The 15867-nt window shown below is 44.6% G+C and overlaps 1 protein-coding gene across 2 annotated transcripts in view; it reads right to left on the reverse strand.

Moving 5' to 3' along the window:
• The window catches only part of Usp43 (ubiquitin specific peptidase 43), a 62732-nt gene that overhangs the window by 40246 nt on the left and 6619 nt on the right, over positions 1-15867 (reverse strand). For both annotated transcript variants that reach the window (XM_039084979.2, NM_001396024.1), the window contains exons 2-3: positions 15379-15510; positions 6166-6269 (exon numbers count right to left, since the gene is read on the reverse strand). In XM_039084979.2, coding sequence (XP_038940907.1) covers positions 6166-6269; positions 15379-15510 — 236 coding nt within the window. The remainder of the gene's footprint in view (positions 1-6165; positions 6270-15378; positions 15511-15867) is intronic.

Below are 15867 nucleotides of genomic sequence, written 5' to 3' on the forward strand. Positions count from 1 at the left end.
AACGACGACAGCATTTCCTTCCCAGCAGTTCCACGCAGAGTTAAAAACGGGTGTTCAACTGATCACTTCCATGCAAATGTTCCAGCACAAGACTCAGCCAGAAACAACCAGAGTACCTAGCAATAGGTAGGAGGTAGACAAAATGTGGCTCATCCACGCTATGAACTTCAACTCAGACATAAAAAGATACAGAGTCCCGATACATTAAAAATAGTATATCAAGTACCAGGAATTACCCAGACCTATTTTATCATTCTGTTTATTATGAGTTATCTAGCATAGGAAGTGCCAAAGAGACGTACTACAAATTGGTGGTTTCTAGAAACTGGGGGCAAAGGAAGTGGAATGTGACTGCTCACTGGTACCAGAGTTTTTCTTTGGGTGATAAAAGTGTTCATGAGCCAGGAAGAGATGATGGCTACCCAGCACTTCAAGCATGTATGCCACTGGGTTGGACATTGACATGTATTATTGAGCTTGGTATAGGTGCTGAGGCAGGAAGAACACGGGAACCCAGAAGTTTGAGGCCAGTATAGGCAACATAGGGAACCTTGTGTCAAACAACAAAATAAAAGGATAGTTTTAAAAGTAAAACAGTTGATTCTATGTTTCAGGACTCTTCCCCTTTGAAGGGAGAAGTTTAGTCTTATGCCTCAGCATACCAAAGATGGGAAGAAATCCAAGTACCACTTTTCAAGCCAAAGAGATCTCAGGGCCTCTTTATTCTTGATTCTTAGCTCCCCTGAGCCCCCTAAACACAGGAATCGCTCCTTTGAAAAGGCTATTTGATTTATTTGTTTGTTTGTTTGATAGGGAGGGTGGCAGGACATGCCACACACAGTATGTCTATCAGGTCAGAACAGTCTTTGGGAGCCAGTCTTTTCCTTCCATCACGTGGGTTCTGGCACAGAACTTAGGTCATCAGAGGTTCAGCAACAAGTGCGTGTTCCCTCTGGGCCATTCCCTAGCCTAGCCCACACACAGAGTTTTAAAGGTCCAGACTTCCAGAACCAAAAGGTCCAATCTTCTTACCATAGATCCTATATCAATGAAATAGGGGAGGAACTCGAGCATCATAAGTTTAAAAACTTCCTGAGAGTCAGGTGTGGTATTTCATAACTGTAATTCTAGCACTCAAGAGGCTGAGGTAGAAAGATGGAAAGTTCCAGGCCACCTTAGGCTATATAACAAGATAGTATCTCAAAGATAACAACAACAACAACAACAACAACATAGCAAGAAGGTGAACCTATAAATTCACCAGAGGTGTCTGCTCCTTGCCAGTTCTTGGGGATACAAGTTATCTAATGGTTACAATAGGAATACAAGTTATCTAAGTGAATAGAAGTTACTAGAAGATTTGTAGCAATTTAGAAAACAGTTCCCAGTGGTCTTTTGTTTCCTTACTTGTGCTATGGTAGTGTTGGAGCACAGGGTCTCAGGGATGCTGGGTCCACTGTCTACACTGCACCACACTCCAGTGCCCAGTCTTTTCTGTTTAACACTGACCCAGGAGAACCAACGTAGTGTTTTGATAAAAAGCAGTGTGTCCCACAGCATTCACTGGCCATGGCATTTGTGGGATTTTTTTCAGCTATTGTCTTCTCTTCAGATCTTCTCCATTCTCCGGATCACTGTGCGTAGAGAGAGGCATGCACCAAGCCACAGGATATAGTCTTGTGTTTGGAAAACTTTCCAATCCCTATTTCCCACTTTTTCTTTTAACCTCCAAAAAACAAAACCAGGTGCATCTTTTTCTTTCACAGAGTTGCATTGTATCAAACTAGCTCACAGATACGGCTTTGATTTCTTTTCTTTAAATTTACTTATGTGTGTCTGGGCGTGTGAGCATTTGCAGGTGCCTGCAGGCCAGAAGGGGATGTTGAATCTTTTGGAACAGGAGTTAAAGGAGTTTGTGAGCTGCCTTGTGGGTTCTGGGTTCAAAATTCACCCTCTGCAAGAGCAATCAACGCTCATTACCTCTGAGCAACATTTCCTGCCCCAATATAACCTTATATTAGCCCTGAACTTATTTCATGTAGCAAGATATGTGATCTGTGAAAATAAAAAATACAAATTTTCCAAGTAATTGGGTAATGGTATGCATGCATGAGTGTGCATACGTATCTTATGGAAGTGAGAACTGAACCCATAGAATTGCATCATATCAAACTTCATAAACTTGTATCATATCCAAATGATTCAAGAATGTGGCCTTGCCATCTCAAGCATGTACTTTATCACTGGGCTATAACCCCATTCTTACTTGGAAAGAATAAAAATAACATTTTATTGTTCTTAAGTTAAACTACAGAAAAGATGGGAAATAAGTTTGTTTCTCAGACACTGGGAATAGTGACAGATTAAATATAATCAGCGGGTCCAAAAATGGACATTTAGGTCCTGGGTTTTGCACTTGGTACCTCAGAAGAAATGAGAACTGAAGAGGAGATAGAAGAAAGAGAACCCACAATTACCCATCACCCCCAGTTTCCTGACATCAGGGAGACTGACATCATCCATATTCCGCCATGGAACAGACAAATTATGACCATCCAGTATATCATTTTGGACTGCCCCCAACCATCCCACTGCAGAAAATCACCTCTCGTACCTCAAAAGTCTTTGCTTGCCTGGGTTCCCTGACCACACTTTCTCAATACGACAGGCACTATGGCTCAAAGCGGTATTCTCAGCTGTCACTAGCATAGATACCTCTTATGCTCTTATAAATGAGAAATCTACTGGAAGGGCACTGTTTGCCTGACTCAAATATCACTCCCTGAGAAGCCCAGCCCTGAAGACCCACCCACCCCACATAAAGTCAGGAACCTAGCATACACTTCAAAGCACCCTCATTTCCCCCCAAAACACCCACCAATAATGCTTGAATAAAAAAGCTCTTCCTGTGCCCTGTCCACTAAAACCCACTCTTCCACTGAAATTCTTCCACACCAGGACCTGCCCACCACCCTAGCCACACCTCACTGCCCTCTTGCCACTGACCCATCTTGGCCTGCTTCTTGTTTATTTTCTGTTTGTCTGTTTTAGAGAGAGAAGGGGGTGAGAGAGTTTCCCATCTCAGCCTCCCAAGTGCTGGGGTGATAGGCCTTTGCCATTGTGATTAGTTCTTTCTATTCCTTTTTTTTTTTTTTTTGGTTCTTTTTTTTCGGAGCTGGGGACCGAACCCAGGGCCTTGCGCTTCCTAGGCAAGTGCTCTACCACTGAGCTAAATCCCCAGCCCGTTCTTTCTATTCCTTAAATTTGCCCTCCCGGTCCTTGAATTCACATAGATCATTACCCACTTAGGTGCCTTGTCTCTGCGGCTCCCCCGCCTGGAATACCTATCATAATCCTCCCCCACCTCCACCCCCCCACCCCCTCACCCCCCCACACCCCCCCCCCTGTAATCAGCTGGTAGACTTCTTGTCACTCCCCTGTTTGGTCCATCTGAAAAGAAGCCTTCCTGATTTCCTCATTGAATGCCAAGCCTCCCACCTCTCCGGTCCCTTAGTCCCCTCTTATTATTCAAAACATTTGGGCAGGGGGTAAGGAGGGGGTGGGATTGTTGCCTAACTCCATCCACGCTTAACTGGAAAGGGTTTATTGAGGCTGGAAAGATGACTCAGCGGTTAAAAGTATTTTTACTCTTCCAGAGGACCCTAGTTCAATTCCCAGCCCTGGCACGGCAGTTCACAACTATCCACACAAGAGTTTAGGCCATTTTGGAGAGATCTGTACTACCCAATACCCTTGGCAACCAGGGAGAAGATGCAGCACTCCACAGTTGCTCCAGCAGCTTCCTCCTGGTCCCCGCTCCCCAGAGCAGAGTGTGGGCCCCTCTCCAGGATGCTTTCTGCTCCCATAGAAAGTAGCTCCAAAGCATTCAGGCACTACACGGGCCTCCTGAATAATCATTCCCAAAGATGGCGGCCCTGCCTACTCACTCCCGCTGAAAATAATGTCAACCCCTCCCAACCAAACGCAAAGAACACCTTCTTGAAGGGAAGTAATTAAGAAAAGAAACTCACGGGGTTGGGGATTTAGCTCAGTGGTAGAGCGCTTGCCTAGGAAGCGCAAGGCCCTGGGTTCGGTCCCCAGCTCTGAAAAAAAGAACCAAAAAAAAAAAAAAAAAAAAAGAAACTCACGAAGAGATCTGGGGAAACACAGCAGAGCAAAGGAAAAGGAGCAGTCGCCAAGACCAGAGAACAGTTCTGCTGGGAATGGCTTACGGCAACACCCAGGACAGACACTGGAATCCTTTTGAAGGAACGAGAAAGTCCGGCTCAGTGCAACTAAACGGATCGCAGACAATGGCAAATACACACAAGATAGGAAAGCAACAGAAGAGAGGTAGCAAAGATGGGGTTCAGACTTCAAAGAACCTACTGAGGGCAGAGCTTCTTCTGCACTTACTGTGAGCCCTGGAAGAAGCCCCAGAGCCTCTCTTGTCTCCCAGACTCTTGTAAGGGCGTCTCTTAACAAGAGCTGGGGAGAAGTTCAGTTTGCTATATAACCATGAGAACCTGAGTTTGAGCCCAGTATGCACATAAAATGGCCGGATGCCATTTGTAAACTCGGCATTGAGAAGGTAGAGTCCTGCGGTTTGTTGGCCAGTCAGCCTAGCCTAATTAGCAAGCCCCAGACCAATGACAGATACTACCTAAAAATTAAAAAACAAAACAAAAAGAACCAAACCAAAGGAAACTAAGGAACATCACCAAAGTTGACATCTGCCTCTGAACATACATGTAGACGTGTACAAGTACCCACAAACATACACAGATTATTAATAAAGTATACTTAGACACATTTAAGTATACATGTTTATATTATATAGAGACATTTAATATTTATTATTAATGTCACTCAGTGGTAAGACACTTGCCTAGCATGTGTGAGATCCTGGGTCAATCCCCAACTGCTCAAAAAGCAGTAATAATAAATTATATAAATATACTACATACCATTTATGCTAGTCCACATATATTTATTATAAATATATAATTACATATTACCTTATATATTATAGCACATACATATTTCATGTGAACATAAGCACAAAGATTTTCACATAGAATATGGAACGTAAAATGTGTTATCAAATCATATGTAAATATTACTCAGTGACTCTAAAACCTCTCTCACAGAAGTTAAGAGTAGAATGGCAATTACCAGAGACCAGGGAGTAGGGATGGCAGTGGGAGAGAGGCTAACCAACAGGACTAACTCACAGGCGGCAAGAAGTCCTCTAGTCAACCACACAGGTGGAGTGATTAGAGATAACTGAGTATTACGCAATAAATAAAAAGCTACAAAAGAGGATTTTGTAAGATTTTACCATAAATGGTGAACAGTTGACGGTACATATATATTTAACATGACATTGTATATTATAGACACATGTCACATCAGCATACCATTCACGTGTTCAACTTTGGTTTCGCTCCAGCCTTTAATAAGCGGAATTTAAACCTGATGTTAGAAACATACATATGTGGACATCTCACGTAAGAGCTGTGGCAACATCTCTGAATCCAATGGCTTCCTTTAAATCTTGACCTCTGTGCTCATCCCCATCTTGGAGGCTACAGTCAGTCATCTTTGTTGAGCACGTTCCCACCGATTCACCATATTCAGCTATCAAAACTCATGAAAAGACACGTATGGCCAAGGGGCCTGAGGCTAAGGTCTCATCTTCGACATCTCGTCGATGCAAGTATTTTCACTAAACTTCATAAATCTTATAAACACACATACTCTCATATAGAAATATCCACAATGCATGCTTCTTGAAGTCAAAGGCCATGTAATGATTTTTATATCCACCACTGTGAGCTGAGCTCACAGTGACTAACTCAGCTGAGCTCTCTGGCCATGCCAAGCAAACAGGAAGCGTCTCCCCAGCTTCACTGTGTCTGCAGGATGGTTTATCCTGCCTACCACATCCCTGCTCTACACAGCCATCCTCCAGCCACCATTCCTTTAAAGGAGGGCAGAAGGCCATCTCAAGAAGCGAAGAAGAAAAGGAACAGGACTGGGCTAGGAAAGGGAAGGGAACTTGAGTATGTGTTGTTTTGTTGTGCAGGGTCCTGGGCAATGAGATACAGGTGGCCTTCATGCACAACTCCTGAGGACCACACTCTAGGCACACCTCCACCTTACCTGTACTGTGCTTGAAAGTGGCTCTGCACAAAGCTGGGGCCTAAGGAGGGAGGAGCTGCAGATGACCGGAGGTCCTCTGAGATCTTACTCGCTTCTGGGGGCAGCTGCAAAGGAACAGGGAAGAGATCCAATGACATCCTGTCCGCATTATAGCAAGCCACAGAGCCCACACCTCACCCATATCATCCGTTCCTGTGCCCTGTGGAGCCAAGATCTTCTATACTGGTTCACCATTACTCAGTGCTCTTTCAATCCTCTTGTTTGCCCAAACCCCTGAGAAAGGGTGTATACACGTGCAAAACACTGAACTCGAGGGTGATGATGGAGAAAACTCACTCATACACACTCCCGGCCCAACTTCACCCTGAGGTCGATGGCACTACTCTTCACCTATGTCCTGCTGGGGCCTCAGATACATCCACAACAGGTATCAGTTGTCTACAGAAAAGTGTTGACAGGTGTCACAACCTCCAGAGGTTCTGGGCGGGGATCTTCTAACTAGTCTCTTCTAGATTCGGGGGCTGCTGCTGGAATTGCTTGCCTTGTGGCCACACCATATTGTCCTCTGGTTTGGCATCTTCATAAATGCTCTTTGCTCTGTGTTTACACTGTTTTGTCCTCTGTGGTCTCTAAACTCCCTCTGCCTGTTATAACAACACTCAGTGTTGTGCTAAGAGACCAACTGGATAATTCAAGTTAATTACCCTAATTCAACTTTCTTAATCACATCTATAAACAGCAATTCCAAATCCCTGCATCCTGAATATATCTTTCTAGGTCATCTTTCACCTCTTCTTCCCTCAAGGCTCTGGCCTACTCTAGTGTCTCCCATCTTCCCTGAATGGCTGCTACTCCCAGTATGAACTGCTCTAGCTTCCCAGGTTTCCTAGTTATCCTTACTTTCCACCCACTCCATACCACACAGGGGACATAGTTACTTATGAGGTCCTTGCTACACACACACACACACACACACACACACACACACCACTGAAGGTTGTCCAGGGCACCATTCCACTCACAGCAACTCATAGTAGATAGCTGTTTAGTGAATATCTGAGTGTCTATAAGGCCAGACATACAATTTTCCTGACAGCATTGTATCTCAATTTCTCAATGTGTTTTATCCTCACTACCCTAAGAGTCCTTTTAGACATGTTTTCCTCACCCACATACCCAGGGCCTCACACATACTAGACAAGCTCTCTACCACTGAGCTATAGCTCCAACTAGTCATATCTTTCAAAATACCCCAACACAAAGCTATAATGTAACACTGTGCATGTGTCTGTATGTTTTTTGAGTATTTATCTCTCAGACCAATTTGTGGTGCTTAGGGGCCTTGAACATGATATCTTTGTATCTGTGTTATCATGAGCAGAGTCTTTGTTCTCTTAAATCGTTTCTGCTGGGTGTTTTCTAACAGGGATGACACAAGTGGCTAATATATTCAACCTTTCTTTTTTTATATATATATATTCAACCTTTTGAATCCACTTAAATAACTCACTTGCTCTATATCTTTTATTTTAGTCCATTTTCCGTTGCTATAATAAAAATACCACAAACAAGTAATTTATTCCTTCTTGATTTTTATTATTGTTGTTTGGGTTTTTCTTGTTTGTTTCTTTATTTGTTGAGGCAGGGTTTCAGGTAGTGAGTGGGATAGGAAGATTGAGACAGGGTCTTGTGTAGCTCACTCTTGACCCAAGAACAACTTTAAGACTTCTGGTTTTCAGGCCTCTTAAACGCTGGGATTCTAGGCCTGCACCACTATGCTGGAGGAAGAAACTGAGAATTTACAATGAACTGAGGAAAGCCGTTTCAGCTCATAGTTCTTTGGGCTAGAAAGATGGTACTAGCATCTTCTTGGCAGTTGACAAGGGCCTCTAAGTTCACAACAAAGAGAAGGTCAACTCTTCCTCATTCATGAGGCCACCAGTCGCACTCTGGACACACCTATTCTTGTGATCTTGACTCAATTACCTTCCAAAGCACCATCCTATTTCCAAATGCCAGCCAGTAACAGAGCTGAGGCAGGACTTCAGTGGTAGGAGGTTGCTTTCCTGGCGTGTGTGAGGTCCCAAGATCCATTCCCAGCACTGCCAAATACCATTAGCATACAAGTGTGGAGACTACATTTCCGGTGTATGAACAGTTCCCTAATTCTAATATGGGAGTCACAATAGCACTCAACTGATAGAAGACATGTTTTGAGGAGTTAAAGAGTCATTCACAGAGGGAATCTTAGTCAGGGTTACTATTGCTGTGGTGAAACACTATGACCAAAAGCAACTTGGGGAGGAAATGGTTTATTTATCTTACATATCCAAAGTCATGGTCCACTGAGGGAAGCCAAAGTAGAAGTTCAAACCAGGAGGAGAGCTGGAGGCAGCAGCTGATGCAGAGGCCATGGAAGAGTGCTGCTTACTGGTTTGCTCCTCATAGCTTCTTCAGCCTGCTTTCTTATAGCTCCCAGGACCACTATCCCAGGGATCGTACCACCCATAATGGGCAGGGTCCTCTCCCATCAATCATTAAGAAAATACCCTATAGGTTTGCCCAAAGCCTGATCTCATAGAGGCAACTTCTCAGTCAAGGTTCTCTCTTCTCAGATAAGTCTAGTTTGTGTCAAGATGACATAGAAGTAGCTATCACAGACAGAGATGGATGGACGGATGGACGGACTGACTGACTTAGCCTGGCACATACTCAGTATGTAGTGTATACACAGGTTGTAGGTATAACATATTGGAGATATCTAATAGCTTTTTTTAAGCCAGAGTGGTAGCTCTATGCTTACAGAGACTCTTTATCTCTACAGCCATTCCCAGGTAAAGAAGAACATCATTAAGTGTCCAAGTAGCAAGCAGGTGACCTGTGGGAAAGCCATGAAGGTAAAAAGAAATGGGAGGGGAACTCAAGACACCTGTGTAAGGGCTCTTAGTTCAGAAGAACCAGGAAGAAGGAAGGAAGGAAGGAATAAACACAGTGGACTCCAGCAGTCAAAGGAGATGGGGTTTGGGAAGGACAGACCAAGTTCAAGGGTAGCTCAACAGCCAGACAGAAATAGAGTGACAAATGTTTGCAAGAGCCTAGAGGTGTGAACATGCATTAGGTGTGGACACTAGGTTGTTCTGCCCAGGATTTACCCTTCTTAAGACCTTGAATCTAGTCCCTCGGTGGGACTATGTAGACTGTTGTCTTCTGAGTGGAGCACAGTTATAATTACCCACATGAGATCTTCCAAGACCCCAGCTTGTTGATTCTCCTTCATAGAGAATACCTAGGAAGGGTTATTTTAGCCTCACCAGAGACTCTAGCCACTCTCCCTGTGCCTGTCAGCTGTCAGTAATCCCAGCCCAGCTCAAGTGGTCTCAGGAGTTGTAGAGTACAGAGAAGCCGGAAAGTACTGAAGAGTAGGAGACTCCATGTGTGTAGCTTTAGGAGGTCATCACCCACACTGGGATGGGACCTTTTAGTGATATAGCTGTTCTGAGGTCATGTGTAAAGCTCTGAGGAGCCCCTCACCCATACTCCTGAGGGTAAGCCCAATCAATTCATTGGTTCATCAAGCAAGATTTGGATGGAGTGGCCACTTTGGTTTGTCATTGGAGCCCTATCTGGAGTAAAGAGACATTTGCTTATGTCTCCCCAGGAAAAGCTTAATTCCCTACCAAGAGACAGGTCCATGACCCAAACTGCACCAAGATGTCCTGTCAGGATACATTCTGCCATGGGTAGAATGACCAAGCTTGAAAACACTGACTGTAGCCATCATGATTAGACAATAAAGCTAGCATCTCTGCCACTGAAGCTCTTTTTTGCCCAAAGCTGTCTAATTCTAGGCAAGTGATTCATTTAATCCTGTGTGCTTCTCCACAGCTGGCCATCTACATTCCCCTCCCAGGGCACTTCCAGTTGCACGTAGGAACTTACGATGATACAGAGGGTTTCTATATAATGACAAGCTAAGACTAGGCATGACTGTGGACAGGGTCGCGACGGGGTGGGGTGTGGAAAGAAAATCCTAAGCAAAACATGGAGAGACGTAGTAGGAAGTCATTCACAAAACATGGACTATGAGGTCAGAGGAACATGAGTCCAGTCTGCTAGGCAAGCGAACCTTGATACCTCTCAAAGCTTCGCTGTATGCTTACACAGCATCCCCTCGACATGGAACTATGGTGAAAATCAGGAGGTAAGAGGCTCCATAACCAGAAACAGAGGCTCACATCTGTAACCCCAGCACTTGGGAGGCTGAGCATGGAAGATCACTGGTTGAAAGGCACCTTGGGCTACAGTTTGAATTATGAGTTCGGCCAAGGCTACAGTGCGAGTTTGAGGCCAGGATAAGTTACTGAAGGAAATCCTGTCTCAGAAAGGAAGGAGGAAGGGTGGGAGAGAGGAAGGACTCTTACCTGGCACACAGTAGGTGCTTAATACACACACATTGGCTGCTGTTTCTCTCCCTAGACTCATTCCCACCTTTATTCTATGAAAGTAGCAATTTCTGGAAAACTATCAAAAAGATTGTTTACGTGTTGGTGTTCAGAGGGCAGTGAAAATACAGGCTTTGCAGGATGGAAGTGTTTGAGAATCGTTAAAGTAATGGAAAAGAGAGCGGCCCGTATGTTTTCTATTCCAAATGAATCTTGCTGCATGGTTTTCCTATGTCCTCAGTACAGAAATAACTTCAAAGGGAGAAAAATCACTCCAGTCACACAGAGGGCAGGAGCGTCTTTGTTGAAAGGGAAAACGAAGTTTTCCTGCAAAACAACCTCAAGGCTCTGTCTGCTGCCTCCAAGACATACAGCCCAGTCTCAAGGCAGCCTACCTTCCAGAAGCAACTTGAGGGGGACAGAGAAAGAGACATTGCTGGTGTTGCCGGGCACCTGCCCAGCAAGCACAAGGGCCTGGGGTCCATCCCTAGCCTAAAAGAGAGAGAAAAGGGAGAGGAGAAAGGAGAGAAGAAAGGAAGGAAGGAAGGAAGGAAGGAAGGAAGGAAGGAAGGAAGGAAGGAAAGAAGGAAGGAAGGAAGGAGGGAAGGAAGTTGAAAGACTAACTTTCAATCATGGCCACTTTTCCTATATCTTGAAGTTATGGCCCTCATGACTTAAACAAACTCAAATGCCTTAAAGACCAGTTTGAAGGAAACGAATATTCATAGGGAACAAAGATTTTAGAGTGAAGCGTCTCAACTAGAGGGTGATTTGGATCCCTTCCCCAGAGAACATTTGCCAATGTTTACACACACAGGTTTAGAGCAAGTCAGGACTGTCCCTGGCACCTAGCAAGAAAGTCAGGGCTAAGGCACTGACACACAAGTCAGCCCAACACAGAAAAAAATTATCCAGGCCCAGATGCCAAAAGTGCTCAGGTTCAGAAATCCTGGTATGGAGAATGGCATTTCCTTATTTGGGTATGGGCTCTCCCATTTACTAGCTGTGTAACTTGGACACACATAGCTTGCCCTCTCTGTGACCTTAAGTCAAATGATTTTCCTGCTACCAAAGAAATAAGAGAGGAAAACTGAAAGGCTGCTGCTGAAGTCTGGGTCTGGAATATCCCTCAAAGGCCGGTGTGTTACGGCGTGGTCCCAAGCGTTCACTATTAAGAGCTGGTAAGACCTTAAGCTGAGGCAGGGCCTAGTGGGAAGTCTTAGGTCGCTATGGGCATGCCCTTGAAGGGAACTGTGGGAATCCAGCCCCTTCACAGCCACTATGGAATAAAGAGCTTGTCCCTCCTCAAGCTTCCACCATGAGGTACCCCCTGCCACAGCCCTGATGCATTAGCTACACTTGACCACAGACAAAAACCTGCAAAGTCCATACTACCCGTTTCCTCCTTGTGAACTGGTTACAGTAACAGAAAATTAACACAGTTAGTTATCTATCCCACCTACTTCCCAGGAAGGAAGAACTCTGGGTATAGAAGAAGAAGAGAGAGGAAAACAGGATGAGTCCTTGTTTATACAGGAGTAGATTGGTAAAGACACCTGAGCAGACACAAGAAGCTTCCAAGAAAGCATGTTTGGCACACTGGATTTGAGAGCCATGGACCCAGACTCGATCCTATTTACATCAGGTAGAAGATGGTGACCCTGAAGAACTATGATGGTACACACCCATAATCCTGGCACTTGAGAAGTAGAGACAAGAGGATCGGGTGTTCAAGGTCATCCCCAACTACATACTGCATTCAAGTTCAGTCTAAACTACAAAAGACTCTATCAAAGAGCGACTGTCCCTGGGAAACCCTTAACCTATGTTTCCACTAACTACAGAATGTGAGTTATCACTATAAATATTAAAATGAGACAACATTTTAATAAGTTTACTGTCTACTATATACCAGGTACTAAATCATGAAAATTGTCAAAGTAGATATATAATATATAACATCCAGTAAATGGTATCATCTGTGTGTGTGTGTGTGTGTGTGTGTGTGTGTGCGCGCGCGCACGAACATACACACATGTCACATTAATGTGTTTTTTTGAATTTACAAACAGCATAGAAGTAGACAACATGTATCCACCCAGTGATGTATTCTTTGGGCCAGCAATTAATTCTGACTCTGTAAAAATCCTTCCTTAATCCGTGTTCTTCCCACAGGAATGTAACTCGGGGATGTCCAATATGGCTACTCTGCTCTTTTGACCACGTTGAGGAACAAGCATGCCAACTGTGCTAGGACCATCCAGATTTGCTTTGGTGTGCCAGTCTCTACGAACAATTCTTGCTACCACATGGGCAGAGCCAGAAAGAGAATGAAGAGATGGAGTCAAAGATACGGTGACATCACCTGGGATCTTGGATTCAGTCCCACCCAAAGCTGCTTCAACCAGATCTGCAGGTTATAAAACAACAACAAATGCCCTCTCCTTAAGCCAGAGGAATTTAACCTTCTATCACATAAAGATACGAATAAGATTTATAGAGAAATAACTACAAATAAAAGTAAAATCACCCATTCCCTCCCAACCCAGAGGAAGCACTTTATTGGTACGCAGTACCCGGGATTTTTTTTTTTTTTTTTTTTTTTTTTTTTTTTTTTTTTGAGACAGAGTCTCATTGTGTAGCTCTGATCAGCCTAAAACTCACTATGTAGACCAGGCTGGCCTTCAACTCACAGAGATCCACCTGGCTCTATAATTAAAGATGTGCCTCACCATACCTGGCTTCCACTTGGAGCTTTGTTGGGGGTGACCACTGGTTTTGTTCACTGGTGTCCTCCAGTTATTTGGAGTGATTGCTTTTAAAACAAGAAAACAGGCTTTCAAGCCAGAGTCTCTTAAGCTAGAATCCTGACTAATTCCCTCGCCTTTAAGATTAACTTTAGTTAGGTGCCTCTGACTGTCTGCCTGTGTATGTGTGTGTGTGTGTGTGTGTGTGTGTGTGTGTGTGTGTGTGTGTGTGTGTCTGTCTGTCTGTCTGTCTATCTGTGTGTCTGTGTCTGTGTGTGTGTGTCTGTGGTGTGTGTGAGTGTGTGTGTGTGTGTGTGCGTGTGTGTGTGTGTGTGTACACTATGTGCTGGTGGCCAGAGGCCAAAAGGAGGAGACAGATCCCCTGGAGCTGAATTTCAGGTATTTATGAGTTGCCCGTGTGGGTACAGGGAACCAAAGTCTTATCTGCTGGTACAGCAGTCCTGACACTTAACCACTGACACATGTCTCCAGGCCCCATGACTCTTTAACTGTTTGTGCTGGGATTACAGACATGCACCATCCAGTCTGGCTTCCCAAGGGGTTCGTTGTTGTTGTTTTGTTGTTGTTGTTGTTGTCGTCATCATTGTTGTTGGACTCGTGAGAGGGATGAGAATAAGGTGTGCAAATAGAAAACAAAACAGAAGGGCTGAGAGTGTAGCTCCAAGGTAGACAGGTCGCTTGCCCATCAGGCCTGGGGGTGAGGGTCAAGTCTCAGTACTGTGGGGAGGGGAGAGAAACAAGAAGCTGGTGGGGCAGACCTGGAAGCTAGGCCTGAATGCCTGTGAGATCCATCAAAAGTGTGCTACTTACTGGCTAATCACCAAGGTGCAAGAGATGTGCACTATTTAAGGATGGGGTTACTACAACTTGACTCACTCGTAATGTAAATTCATCCACTTCCCAGTGAGCAATACAGGGATCATAGTAAAGCCATTATTGGTCTTTATTTAGGAGAGTTATAAGGAGCACAGCCGATTTGCCAATTACCCATCACTTACAAAGTACTGTAGTGTGGCTGGATGTGGTGACAGACAACTGTCATCCCAGCACTTAGGGAGGCTGAAGGGTTGGGGCTTGACTTTAAAAAAGCTGCTTGGACTGTATGACCGAGATGTGATCCCCAACACTGCAGAGACTGAGTGAGCAGGGAGGACTGACACACATTCCAGCTACACAGCAAAACTCCGTCTAAACAAAGCAAAGCAGAGCCAACAATGACAGAAGCAACCCCTCGACTTTACAATGCTTTCTTCATCCCAAAGATCTGGGGGCTCCATCAAAATCAGAAATTACCCGCCCACGTCTTAAGAAAAACAGAAATCGTTGCTCTGTGAGATACACTAAGCAATAGTAGAGTTGGTTGAATTGGAACCGTCTAAAACTAACAAAGAATGACTATGGTGGCTCCAGGCACCCAGACAAATGTGTAGAATAGGGTGGGGAAAAAGTTTAAGGAAAATATTTTTGGGGATGGGGAGGGGGATGGCTCAATTTGAAAGGTGCCAGCCACGCAAGTATAAGGATGTGAATTCAAGTTCCCAAGTAGGAGCCAGGTTTAGCCGTGTGCACCTGCAGTCTCCACATAGGGGAAGGAGAGAGACCACAGCATCCCTAGGGCTTGCTGCCCAACCAGTTTCGCCAAATCAGCAAGCTCCTGGAATATCCAAAGAGCCTGTCTTTAAAGAAAAAAAAAAGATCTGGGATGACACCTGGCATTGATCTCTGGCATGCGTATTTGCACCTGCACAGATATATACAAACCAAAAGAACTCTTTTTAAAATTATGACCCATGATGAAATCCTATTCACAGTTATCAATGGGATCAGGGAAGACAAGAAATACTGCAATAGGAAGGGAATGGCCGTCTAAAACCAGCAAGAGCTAAAAGAAGAGAGAAAGCCCAGCAGGTGTACGCAGTGGCTGGACTATGCAGGAATCTAAGGAGTGAATCCACTGAGGGAAAAGGGACATCAACGCACATGCAGACTAGAGAGAGACTAACCTGCTCAGATCCCTGCCCATGAGTCGAGCCCTCCAAGTCCTCATGGACACGATCCAGAAGCCAGAGCAGGAATTCCAGGGCATCGTGTTGGGAATTGCCTTGGAACTGGGAGCCGTACTTAGAAACAGCGTTCTGAAAGGAAACAAAGACGAAAGTCACCTTGGGCCTTGACACAAACAAAGGACGATCTATAAGCATCAAGCTCCCAAGTGGTCATCATTCAGCCTTGGCCTGAGATGACAACATGGGTAGGGATAGGTTTCCTTGCCCCATGCTGGGTATATGGGTTCTCTGAATAGAAAGTGTGCCAGACCCTGAAAATCCAAGAGACCATCTCTGCGGAACAGTGTGTCTGTATGTGTGTGCATGTATCTGTGTGTTTCTCTGTGTACGTCCATGTGTGACTATGTTCATCCATGTGTCCATATGTGTGTCCATGTGTGCGTATGTATATATGTATGTGTGTGTGTGTGTGTGTGTGTATGCAGA

This window comes from Rattus norvegicus, chromosome 10 (assembly GCF_036323735.1).
Source record: "Rattus norvegicus strain BN/NHsdMcwi chromosome 10, GRCr8, whole genome shotgun sequence".
Taxonomy (NCBI): Eukaryota; Metazoa; Chordata; class Mammalia; order Rodentia; family Muridae; genus Rattus; species Rattus norvegicus.